The sequence below is a fragment of the Neomonachus schauinslandi genome, chromosome 11, assembly GCF_002201575.2.
Source record: "Neomonachus schauinslandi chromosome 11, ASM220157v2, whole genome shotgun sequence".
NCBI lineage: Eukaryota > Metazoa > Chordata > Mammalia > Carnivora > Phocidae > Neomonachus > Neomonachus schauinslandi.
This window is the reverse complement of record NC_058413.1, coordinates 110175570-110188262: the sequence shown is the minus strand read 5'-3', so window position 1 is coordinate 110188262 and position 12693 is coordinate 110175570. Positions and strand designations below refer to the sequence as shown.

General features: G+C 48.2%; 1 protein-coding gene across 1 annotated transcript; it reads right to left on the bottom strand.

Annotated features, from left to right (window-relative positions):
• Positions 1 to 3513: 3513 nt before the first annotated feature.
• Positions 3514 to 11817, bottom strand: MMP7 (matrix metallopeptidase 7). Its single transcript, XM_021696469.2, has 6 exons — positions 11576 to 11817; positions 8655 to 8881; positions 8424 to 8572; positions 6976 to 7104; positions 5308 to 5469; positions 3514 to 3797 (listed from the first exon to the last, which is right to left on the bottom strand). Exons 1-6 carry the CDS (start codon positions 11684 to 11686, stop codon positions 3769 to 3771), a joined length of 807 nt encoding a protein of 268 aa, XP_021552144.1. The 5' UTR covers positions 11687 to 11817; the 3' UTR covers positions 3514 to 3768.
• Between the last annotated feature and the right edge of the window lie 876 nt (positions 11818 to 12693).

Here is a 12693-nt window from a genome sequence, read left to right as displayed (position 1 = left end):
GGGACTCGATCCCGGGACTCCAGGATCATGACCTGAGCCGAAGGCAGTCGCTTAAGCAACTGGGCCACCCAGGCGCCCAGACACACAAGAGATTTATTGTTGGGTATCCTTCCTGTGCCTAGGAGGGATAAAGAGAGACTGGAGCAGGTCGGGGGAGCCTTCAGACCATGATGCGGGTCTGGAGTCTGTGAAGTCTTAGGTTGTATCAAAGTTGTAAGACAGTCTCGTCCAGGCTGGTGGAGAGTCCCAAGCCTGTTAGGGAGGTCCTATTTGTCCAGAATACTGGATGGTCAAACTGGAGTTTTGGATTTGCACGTGATCTGTGGTACGCTAGAAATTGTAGGCTGGATCTCAGAAACTCAACACGTTGCTCAGTCCTTTACGGCAGCACTTAACATCGTGTATTATAACGATTTCTGGAATATCTTCTTCATTCATCAGACTTTGAGGTTCTGGAAGGCACATGCTATATGTTTTTCACCTTTGCATGCTCCTTCTCTCCCGAAGTTCCTGACTCAGTGAATGTTTGTTAAATGGTTAACTGAGAATAATGATCAAATTATGTTTTGTGTGTAGTTATAGGAATAATCCTTTGACCACATATATGAGGGTTTATTCTGGACTCTATTCTATTCCACTGGCCTCTGTATCTCTCTTTACACCAGTACCATCTTTTTTAAAAATGATTTTATTTATTTATTTATTTGAGAGAGAGAGAGCATGAGCAGGGGAGAGGAGCAGAGGGAGAGGGAGAAGCAGACTCCCCGCTGAGCAGGGAGGCCAGTCAGGACCCTGGGGTCATGACCTGAGCCAAAGACAGACACTTAACCGACTGAGCCACCCAAGCGCCCCAGCACCATCCAGTTTTGATTAGTGTAGCTTTGTAGTAAGTTTTGAAATCAGGAAGTGTGAATTTTGCAGCTTTGCTCTTTTTCAGAATTGGTTTTGCTCTTAAGGGTCCCTTGAGATTCCATATGAATTTTAGCATAAGTTTTTGTCTTTTGCATTAAAACTGTAGATCACTTTGGGTAGTATTGACAATTTAACAATATTAAGTCCTCCAGTCCACAAACATGGGATTTTCCCATTACTTTATCTTCTTTGATTTCTTTCACCTCCTTCCTTAATTCCTAAGTATTTTATTCTTTTTGATACAATTGTTAATGGCATTGTTTGCCTAATTTCCCTTTCAGGTTGTTCATTGTTAGTGTATAGAAAAGCAACCGATTTTTGCTTGTTGACTTTGTATCCTGCTACTTTGCTGAATTTATTAGTTCTGACAGGTGTGTGTGTGAGTGTGTGAGTGTGTGTGTGTGTGTATGTGGTGTAATCGTTAGGGCTTTCTGTATATAAGATCTTATCCTTGTGAACAGAGATAATTTTACTTCTTCCTTTTCCTTTTGGATGTCTTTTATCTTTCTTATCTACTTGCTTTGCTGAGGACGTCCAGTACAATGTTGGGTAGGAGTGGTAAAAACCAGGCATCCTTGTCTTGTTCCTGATCTTAGAGGAAAAGATTTAAGTGTTCCACCACTGAGCATGATGTTTATTGTGGATTTTTCATATGTTTATTATGTTGTTGGAGTTTCCTTCAGTTCCTAGTGTGCTGAATGTTTTTTATCATAGAAGCGTTTGAATTTTGTCAAATGCTTTCCTGCATGAATTGAGATGATTATGTGGTTTTTCCCTTCTTTTTGTTAATGTGGTGTATTACATCGATTGATTTTCACCTTGTTGCAACATCTCTGCATTCCAGGAATAAATCTTACTTGCATGGTGCATAATCCTTTTCCTATGCTGCTGAATCTGGTTTGCTAGTACTTTGTTGAGAATTTCTGCATCAAATTCATAGGGACTATTGGTCTGTGGTTTTCTTTTCTTGTAGTGTCTTTGTCTAGCTTTGCTATAAGGGTAATGTTAGCCTTGTAGAATAAGGGAGTGTTCCTCCCTGTTCAATTTTTTGGAAAGTTTGAGAAGAATTGGTGTCAGTTCTCCTTTAAGTGTTTGGTGGCATTCACTGGTGAAGCCTTCAGTCCTGGCTTTCCTTTGTCAGGAGATTCTTGATTACTGATTTAATCTCCTTACTAGTTATGGGTCTATTTAGATTTTCTATTTCTTCATGATTTAATCTTGGCAGGTTTGGTGTTTCTAGGAATTTGTCCATTGAGTCTATGTTATCCAATTTGTTGGCATATAATTGCTCACAGTGCTCTCTTATTTGTTAATTTTATTTCTGTAGAATCAGTAGTAATGTCCCCACTTTCAAGCTGATTTTAGTGATTTGAGCCTTCTCTCTTTTTCCCTTAGTCCATCTAGCTAAATGTTTGTCAATTTTTTTGATTTAAAAAAATTCCAGACTGTAATTTAATGTTTAATCTATAAGGTTGTTTTTCTAAAATTAAGACTTTATTTTTTAGGGAAGTTTTAAGTTCACAGCAAAATCGAGGGGACGGTACGGACGTTTTCCACAGACCCCCCCCCCAATCCCTTCACACGCAGAGCCTCCCTCCTTATCGGCATTCCCACCAGGGTCGGCCTGATGCTGTCCCAAAGGCACCTTGGGTTCTGTGCACTTTCCTTTGATCCTTTTCCCCCTCACTCCCTTATTTTACAAGGCTAACATTACCCTTATATCAAAGCTAGACAAAGACACTGCAAGACACTCTGCACTTTCCTTTGATCTTTTTCCCTTTTCCCCCTCAGCTTTGATAATTTCCACTGCCCTATATTCAAGTTCGCTGATTCTTTCTTCTACAGAGAATGCTTCTCCCACGGAAACACATTCGCGAGTCTCTCGCTGCAGCGAGAGCTGCGTGGACGTCAGGAAAATGAGTTTCTGGGAGAAGTGAGGAGTGGAGTGTAGGTGTGGGGATAGGAGGGTGGGGCTGGGGGGGGGGGGGGGGGGGCAGGGGGGAAGCTGGGGGGGGGGGGGGGGGGGGGGGGGCGGGCGGCCAGTGAGAAATCTGTGATCCTGGGGTAGGGGAAGATTTGAGGGATGGAGATATTGTCCAGTTTCATGGTCCTGGCGCAACGTGCGATCCCACTGCTGAGGCAGGTCTTTAGCAGTGTCCGCGGGGTCCCGGAAGCCTTGCGGGACAGGCTTGGAGAAAGTTAAAGAGAAGAGGGTGAGACGGACGTCTGGGTTGGCCCTGGGCTGAGCACAGGGAACCAGGATGGCCGGGTCAGGGGAGAACCAGTGACATCAGGTCCGGGGCAGGACTCAGCCACAAGTGACTATGGGAGTGTAAACCTTGGGAATGCACATGCCTGTTGTGGGAAGAACCGGACTTCCCAGAAGACTCAGAGTGAGAGCCTGGCCAGGAGGGAAAGGGGAACTTGGGCACCTTTGAGCTGCGCCAATGGAGAGCTCCCTCCTTGCCCGCCCGGGGACAGGGCAGGATCAGCTGAAGACCCGAAGTGATGTGGGGCTTTTGTTTGTTTGATCTTTGATTTCACCATAGAGCACGTCTTCTCTGACACAGACACAGTACTTCCCGGTAGAAACCCTTTTGCCACGGAGTAAAAACTTTATTTATCTGTGTATTTAACATTTATTGCCATTTACCCAGTGCAAGCTGCTCGAGGAAAGTCATCGAGGAAGGAGACACTCATGCTTTCCCCAGGAGAGCGAGACAGGTGAAAACCAGCCACGGTGCAGGGAAGGACGGACAAGGTGCTAAATGGAGCTCAGGGGCCATGAGCATTAACTCTGGCTGGGGACCAACCCCACAGAACCCACTGGATGAACGTGTGTTCTTCCCCACGCTCCTAATTCTTTCTTGATTTACTTTTCTCTCCTGTTAAGAGGGAAAATAAGAACACATGACATGGGATACAACACTTAAAACCCATCCTAAGATGTTGCAGTCAGTATAATCTGTCATCCACCCAGCCCATTTTTCTGTGCCTGGAACAAAGGTTCTGAAGACCACCCTCCAGAGGCGAAGAGGGTGGTGTTGGATGGAGTGCGGGCCGGGGGCAGATGTCTTTGCATCTTGGTCTCTGCATCTACCAGCCGCGCCATCCTGGGTAAGGTAGTACTCGGCCTCTCTCAACGAGAGACCCCCCACGTGCAAGATGAGGATAACAGCAACTCACTGGATTGTCACATTAAGTGAGCGAAAGCATGTGAAATGCTGGGTACACTAAATGCGAGATGCATTGTAGCTATTATTTGTATTATTCTGGAAAGAACACCCATGAGTTTAATCATACTCTTTTGAATGTATATTTTCTGTTCATGTGGCGACTTCTTGGATGAATGAACTCGCTAAATTTAAAACCTTTTTAAATTAAGTCTTGCTTTCATTTGTCCAGAAGTTACCTCTATCCAACTTTGACTGGGGCGCCTCATTGTCTAACACTTAAGAATTCAATGCCTTGGTCTGTCTGCTTCATGTGATACCTAGTCCGTCCCTTTTGGGGTCTCTTTCTCATTTTCTTAGCGTTCTGGGACAGTGATACATGCCACGGACTATTCCACGAGCGCCGCGGATTTATGTAAGGGGAGGCACTGTTTTCTGTTCTGTTGGTGATAACTTTACCGACAATTGCCAGTGTTTCATGAACTTTTTGGCAACAGCAACAATTTGAGTCACAACTTTAAGGCACAGTTACGTGCTATTCTCCAGAACGTGTTCTCTGAGATGCTATTCTGCCAGGGCTCAGTTGGTGTTCCATAAAGAGGGTTAAAATCTAGGGAGTGCGGGGTTAACTCAAGTGCCAGGTGCACCTCAAGTACAACAGATGCTGTTTCTTGAACTTGCTTTTCCATAGCTTCCTTTTTTTAGGAGTTGTAGGACTATTCAATGTTCTGGGAACACAGTTTAGGAAATGCCATCGATAGTAAATTCTAGGTTCGACTGATGTCTTAAATCCATCTTATTCCAGGAATGATCTTCTCCTGAGGACATCGCCCTGTCATTTGGAAGCACTTTCATTGCTCTTGTGATCATTCAGACTCTTCAGCGGCTGGGGAGGAAGGAGCTTTGTTCCTCAGTCCAGCCCCCCAGGGGGACACTCTCTAAAGTGTCTGCACCGAGCAAGAAAGAACAGTGAGCCGCATACCTCAGTCATGTCATTTTCCTGACGTCACCGAATGATACTGCATTATCGAAAACTTAAAATCAACATCCTTGCCGTATAAAGTAGCCTGGTGACGTTTTGAGGACCTAAGGTCTCAAATTTCTGCCCGCAGTGGGCTTTAGGTGTAACTTCCAGTGTGTTTCCCAAGTGGATGCCCATTTCCCAGTCTTTGCTCTCAGGTGCGCCCGCCCGGAGGAGACGACGTGAAATCATAAATATTACCGTATAACTTCTGGATTCCTTCGATGTCATCTGGTGAAAGTTTGAAGTTCTTGGAATCTCTGACTCTGTAGGTTGGATACATCACGGCATCGGGATCAGACGAGTGACCCAGGCCCAAAGAATGGCCAAGTTCGTGGGTCGCAGTGATCAGGAAGTTAACTCCTACAACCCAAGAGTGACATACAGGAACTCTAAAAGCAGCTCTGTAAACAACGTCGTACACAGCATGCAATAAAAAGTAAGAGAACTGCAAGTATACACACCTCCTCAGAGCCTTTGCAGCTCACTTACTTGTGTCTAGGCCTTCACGAGTGGAGGGCGGAGAAGGAGAATCAAAGGAGGGGCGCTCTAATGTCATCACCCCTTCTGCGTTTACAAAAATGTGCTGTTTTTCTTATGTAATCACCCAGACAGCAGTCTTCCGGAGTGGAAAGCAAAGGCTTCAGGGGCACTAGGGACCCAGGCTCGAGACCCAGCTCTGCTGCTCACCAGCTGGACACTTTGGCCACATGAACTGACCTCCCTGAGCCTCAGGTCCTCGTCTGTTCAACAGAGAATCACTCCCACTGGGTAGGTTTGTCAAACTACTGGGAGTTGCCCACTGTCCGGAAAACACTGGCCATTCACCGACAGGACTTTGAGCATCAGGAGAGAGGAAGCTGGCTTTGACGAAGCCAGGACTGTAACGCTGGGCTTGGCTCCTGATTCACTGAGCCATCTGCCCTCCGACTCACAGACAGGCTTTGCCAGTAAGGTGGGAGGCGCCAGCCTGGGCGCTGGCGGAGGGGCCGGCGCTGCGATGGTGGGTGGGGACTGGGGACGCTCCGTGAGCCCACCCTGAGCAGGAAGGAAGGGGCATGAGCAAGACCCTCAGGACGTGGAAGCAAGCCAGGGTCACCCCCTCACCAAGCCTGGAGTGACAGCCAGGCGTCGCCTTGGCGGTGGATTTCCATCACCAAACACTAGTACAGATCTCCCTCTCAGGGACAGTGACAGCCACATTATTTTATTTAATTAATTTAGTGTTAGAATCGTTTGCACTTGGTATTATTTATACCAGAGCTTTCTTCCATTAGTTTTCTGGGGTGTGTCTGTAACCTCCCACGCTGTAAGGTGACAAATACGATGGGCTGGCTTCCTTTTGAACAATAGAGGATGATCTCAGAATTATACACAATTCTTAAATATCATAGTCTCTGCTCCTCCTTTTCCTCCAATTAAAAAAAAAACAACTAATTTTTGGGAAATAGAAAGAACTCTAATTTGTTGAATGACTAAGCTATCCCAACACCGTGTAAAGCACTGTAGAAATATTATCTCATTTACTTCCAACCACAATCCCAGGAGGTGGGACTTATAGTCCCACTTCACAGATGGAAACTGGCTCAGAGAAGTCCATAACTTGACTAAAGACGCGCGGCAAGTGGCTGGTAGACCTACGGCTGGTTGAACACCCTGTGGTTTGAGCCCACAGCCTCCTCCCATCCTCTGTCTGCACAGCCTTGTGAGCACATGGAATGAAATAAAGCACTTGAGGCACATAGTCATTGGCAGTTAACGATGGGTCAGTAATTACCATTAACTAAGAAAATTATCAAATTCACGTTGGTATAGGGAGTTCAGATTTCTAAAAACAACATGCAGCAGAAGAGCGAGGGGCCCCTATACCTATCCTGCTACCGTCCGTCCAGCGCTCGTCCTCATCAAAGTGAGCGTCTCCTCCTAGGCCCGGCCCCGGGGCAAAGGCGTGAGCCAGGGTGTTTCCTGGTCCGTCAAACGGGTAGGAGTCCCCATGAGCTGAAAGAAAACAGGGGGTTTGCCCTTAGTGAGTGAGTCGGTCTCTGGCCATCTGATCCCGTAGTTTACGTAATTACAGAGGCTGCGAAGACCAGCCCGGCGTGGGCACTCAGCGCGTGGTGCTGGTCCCAGGCAGGTTTTCTCGGCACTGCCCACCACCAGAGCTCGAAGGCTTCCTGAATATGGGACTTTAAATGCACCACATCTAACTTCCAGGGGCAGCGAGGTGTTAAATCTGGTCGCTGTGCTTGGCCGAATGGCGGCAGGATGGAGCGGGAGTGCCGCACCCTACTCAGCAAGACAGCTGTGCACCATTTAGGACAATCTTTCGTGAAAACCTGGGAGAACCAGGCACAGAGTGTCACAGTGAATTTTGTTAGTGCGTTTATTTGTGATGCAGAGATATTTATTCTTGAATTGGTATCAGGCTGTATCCATTTGAATCCAATGGATTCGATCCATTTCTTGAGAGACACGGACTGCCACGGTCAGTGCCTTCTGTGACATGTTCTTTGGCCTTGTCAGTGTTGTGGCCAAAGTTCAAAATTCAGCTTAGTTCACAGCACCTGGGCAGTTCAACATTAGAACAGACCAAAGAGAACAACATTTTTCCTTAAATCTGCACCATAAAATGCTAGCAATTAATAGCAGCCCCTGTATATGGGTTCTATCTCCTTAAATCCTGTAATCTGAATGCTCTCAGTTTCTCCTTTCTTACCCCATTGAGGGGGTTGGCAACAGGCCATCGGGGAGACCACTTTGGGCCTTTGGAAGTTGTAACCCTTTTCTTGGTTTAATGATGTTAGTTAGCCATATTTTAACTTGTCCCATAAATATATATAGATATGCATACGTACACCTGTCAGGATTCACACTACAGAACAGGGTTGGCAAACTTTTTCTGTAAAGGACCAGATAATAAGTAATTTAGGATTTACGAGCTTGGTGGTATCTGTCACGATTACTGAGCTCTCCCATGGTAGCCCCAAAGCAGTCATCAATAATGGGTAAATGAAGGACCATCACTGTGTGCTGATGAATATTTACCCGTGAAGTGCTGAAACTGCCCCCCCCCCAAAAGGATGGAAATTTATTTACAGAAATAGATGGTGGGCCAGATTTGGCTCACGGGCCATCATTTGGCATCCCCTGCTGGAAACAGTGGCTCTACACAGATGAAAGAAAAGGTGCAGTGCCTGTGAACGTAAAGATCAGGTACGTATAGTGTACGTAAAGATCACACACAGAAAGGTTTGCAATCCTGAACAGAGGGATGCACTCGCGTGAACGCGCAGGACCCGCCGCAGCGACCCTCTCACCTCCTCTTGCAAAGCTGATCATTATATCCGCCGTCCCCACTAAAACTCTCCTGAAGGAAAGCGGGACCTCTTGGCTCCACATCGTCAAGGCCTTTGCCAGGAGCTGATTCACGGTGACACGTGGCAGGTCTTTCGTGTACGATAGGACCCTGGCAGCAGACGAGAAAACAGGGTTTGGCCTCAGGGGGAGGGCTGGGCTGTGTTTGCCGAGGCGAGCCCCAGGGGACCAACCTGTAGGTGACCACTCTGGAAATCCACTTTGGCTGGGTTGGGAAGAGGGAGTACTCTGCGATGTCTGGGACCCCACATCTGGGCTTCTGCATTATTTCTAGGACGCGGGAGTTCAGGACTCCGGTCACCGGCAGACGGAAGAACCTCTGCATCAGCTTGAGTCGGGCTTCGAAGCTGTCGGCCTTCCTCGGTTCTGAGTCAGACGGATAAAACCTCTTGAGATAGTCCTGTTGGAAAGAGAGGGATTGTTCTGTCATCTTCTTTACTGTCTTCTTTTTAGATCGCAGAAGGCTGTGCGTCTTTGCCTCGGATTCCTGGGGGCTCAAGTTGTGGTGTGAAGGTAGCTACGTAGCCACCAGGTGAAACAAGTGTGCATTAATGAGGAGAAGATTAAATATTGATCAGGATGCATCGTCACTCCGTTTCATGAGCCAAAGGGCCCCTCCATGTCCCTTTTATCCAATTAAATGGTTTTTTTCAGAAGATGATTTTTTTTAAAAAAATTTTAAAGGTTTTATTTATTTGAGAGAGAGAGAGAGAACATAAGCAGGGGGAGCGGCAAAGGGAGAAGCAGACCCCCGGCACAGCAGGGAGCCCGACTCGGGACTTGATCCCAGGACGCTGGGATCATGGCCTGAGGGGAAGGCAGCCGCTTCACTGACTGAGCCACCCAGGGGCCCCTCTCCCGGTAAATGTTTTGAGGAGAAACCCACCGTACAGTTTATAAAGCACAGACTTGCTTGTAATAGCCAAGCGGGAAGAGCACCCAGCGAGTCCTCAGGGGTGCAGCAGAGATCCCGCCCAGAGGTCCAACTCACACAGCCACATCCGAGACTCTCCAGAGGTCTGGGCCTCGCTGGGGTTAAAGCATCTTAAGATTTTCGTGCTGGGAGAGGATACTGTGAAGTTATTTTGTTTACTGTGCATATTCTCCAGGTGAAGACAGCAAAGCTCGCACAGCTGAATGATGTGCCCAGGGCCACCTATTAACTTAGCAGCAGAGCTGGCCCCGAGTTCCCTCACTGCCCATCCTGTGGGCTGCAGGACACAGCCGGTCTCCCAGGCGTGCCCCACGTGCACCTGGGTCCTGCGACTTTCTCAGGGGGCCCCTGTGTGCGGACATGAGGATGGCAGGGACTGTACCGGGAGCTCAGGCCCTTGTCTCCTCCAAACCTCAAGCTGCGCTGGGACGCAGGTGTGGCATTGTTGTTCCTATTTACATATGAGGAGTCGCCGCTCAGACAAGCAAATCCCTGGCACAAGGTCACCCCGAGAGGAGCTGCATTTGAACTCGGGTTCTGTTTCCAAAGCCCATTTCATTCGAACAATGGCGAGGGCTCTAAGATGCACGAAGGTTTCGCTGGAACGATTCAAACACTGGCGCACACACGCGCCGTCTAATTGAGGTAGGCGGTAAGGTTACTTGTCTCTGAACCTCTCAGGAATGTGCACTTTATGTAAGTGACCTTAGTCCTCTCTCTTCAAGGTCCCAGGGATTGTGTTTTGTTCAACACAACAAACACTATTCATCCATGACAATTAGGAATGAATCTGTTATTTAAAAACAAATGAGTCATTTTATCCCTTCCTGAGCTATGGGCTTTACAAAGACACTCCTTTGGAAGAAATCTTTTTGCATTCTTGATGTGAACTTTCCTGCCTTCTGTTAAACCCAGCTAACGTCTCCCTGGTTTATTGGCAACGTGCGCAGGAAGCAAAGGGGCTCAATGCGCTTGCGAATGTACCGCTTTTGGAGAACCTGTTAGATTGGATTTTATGAAATTGCTGTAAGTTTCAGGTAAAAAAAAACCCACCGTCAGATATCAGTAATTTCACATGGTTCAACCTAACAGATTATTGGGACTTTTTCAAAGTCAACGTTAATGTGAAATAAAAGTAGACTTTTCTTACGCTTTAAGTTTAAATTTTTGAACAACAGTTAGGAGTCAACAACCCATTATTTTAGCAAATACTAATTATTTATACTTACGGGGTTGCTTATTAAGAAGTGTATTGGAGAGCCCATGGCTTTTGACACCAGAGAAACTTGTCCTTGACACCTGTCACTATCATTACCAAGCATGTGAATCAGCATAACGTCGGCTCTCTCTTTTTCTCGGGGCAGCGCTAAAGACTCGACGACACAAGGTATGTGAAGCGCTTTATGGTCTGTGACAGTGGCATAACAGTTGACATTGCCGTCACTTCCTTACTCGGGAGCAGAATCCGTGAGCAGCGGCACAGCATCGCTGTCCCCACTGGGCAGAGCCAGGAGCTCGCACCTGCCCGTCGCCCCCACCGGCTGGTCACGGCCCGCGGGAACCTCCGCCTTGTTTTCCGATTTCAAGCGTCTCCGCGGCCGGGAGCCCCGCCTTGAGAGGCAGCCCTCAGCCTTCGGGAAAAGAACCTCAAGCCGCAGTAAAGAATAACGAACAACCTGAGTTCACTGAGCAGGGAGCACTGTCCCAGCTTCTGCCGAAGAGCTCCGCGCCTCCCCACGTGGTCCCTCCCCGGCCTCCAAGTCAGAACGCAGAGCTCGGAGAAGCGCAGTAACGCCCCGCCTCCGTGCAGCCGCGAGGGCAGGAAGACTTGCGACGCGAGCCCAGTTCGGCGGCTCTGAGCACGCTCGGGGCTCCGTTTTGTCTGCTTTTTCAGAGCGCGCGCGCGCACGGGCGCGCGTCGGGCGCAGACGACAGACCCTCCGGCACACTGCCCGCCGAGCCCGGAGCCCGACGCGGCCGCGGTCGCGATCAGAGCCCCCATCGCGCGTCGGACGCCGCACCGACCGGCCGCCGGTCCGCCTGCTCCCCGCAGCTGCTGGGCCGCAACATCCACCCCAAGGAGACCACCCAAACCGGAAACCGCACTTGCTCGTGCCGGTGGCGCGGGGGGAGCCCCCGGGGCGCGGGCCCGGGCCGTACCTGAGCCCGTGTCCACGGCGGCCCCCGCGCGCCCGCAGCGCGCGCGGGGAGGGGCCAGGCCAGCCTGCGGGGCAGCAGGCACAGGGCGCACAGCAGGGCGGCCGGCCCCATCGCTGCCGCGGCCGGGGTGCTCCCGCGCCACGCGGGTCTGCGGAGCCCGCCCGGGCCTGCACGCGCGTTTGTAGCTCTCGGCCCTGAGCGTGGGAACAGGTGACTCGTTGGAGGGTGTCCTTTCTTTTCAGTGCCCGCAGAACCTTGGAGGCGTGGGTTACTTTTCATTAATGGCAACAAGGAAGTTTTGTGTCCTTCCGTGCAGGAAGCGCACGGTGTATTTGCCTTTCAAGGGATTTTTTTTTTTTTTTTTGGCCCGTTTGCTGTATAAATTTAACTCATTTTATTTGCTGGAATCAAATTGCTACTCAGACATGTCTTCATAATTTAAAATTTGGGGAGCATAATTCGGGACATACTGTACCAGGCATCTTAAAAGAATCTTTAAAAATTTTGAAATGCATGGAAAAGTGCATAAGACGTACAAACAATCAAAGAATTATGAAGCAAACATTCTGTAACGGTCTCTAAAGTCAAGATTTGAGTCCAACTCCTTTATTTTTTATCAAAGATGAAGTTCAAGCCAAAACGACAGATTCGCTTATTTCCCCAACGTCACAGCTAGGTGAGAATAGTCCTGACTCCCAGTCCAGAGCTGCCTCTCCATTTTGTCATTATATTAGGCCTTTCCCCGGGAGAGTCCCATGGCTTTGAACTGCATTACATCGTGGGAAACACGCCAGATATGCTGGAGCTGAAAAATTTACTTATTCAAATATCTCCTAAATCATCTGGAGATTGGGTGCTGTGACTTAGCAAAAGTAAACTTTCCAGAGCAATAAATTAAATTTGCTCTCTTTACATAGATGCCATACTTCTGTATCATCACAGTTCAGCTGTACTTGAGAACCTCCTGCCTTTAGTCAGCATGTGGTATGTAACAGGTGCACGATGCATGTTTATAAAATAAATGAATTACTTACAGATCTGGATCAGCTAATACGGGTTTTATGAGGTTTTCCATGATCTTTGCATTGAAGGCATTCTCTAGATACTATATTTTCTAT

Excerpts from the sequence above, each read along its gene's own strand:
- MMP7 (XM_021696469.2), bottom strand. The coding sequence starts at position 11,686 with ATGGGGCCGGCCGCCCTGCTGTGCGCCCTGTGCCTGCTGCCCCGCAGG. Across the intron at positions 7,105-8,423 it reads GATCAGCTTTGCAAGAGGAG|CTCATGGGGACTCCTACCCG; the intron begins GTGAGAGGGTCG and ends GTTTTCTTTCAG. Across the intron at positions 3,798-5,307 it reads AGGAATCCAGAAGTTATACG|GAGAGAAAAGTAAATCAAGA; the intron begins GTAATATTTATG and ends CCCTCTTAACAG.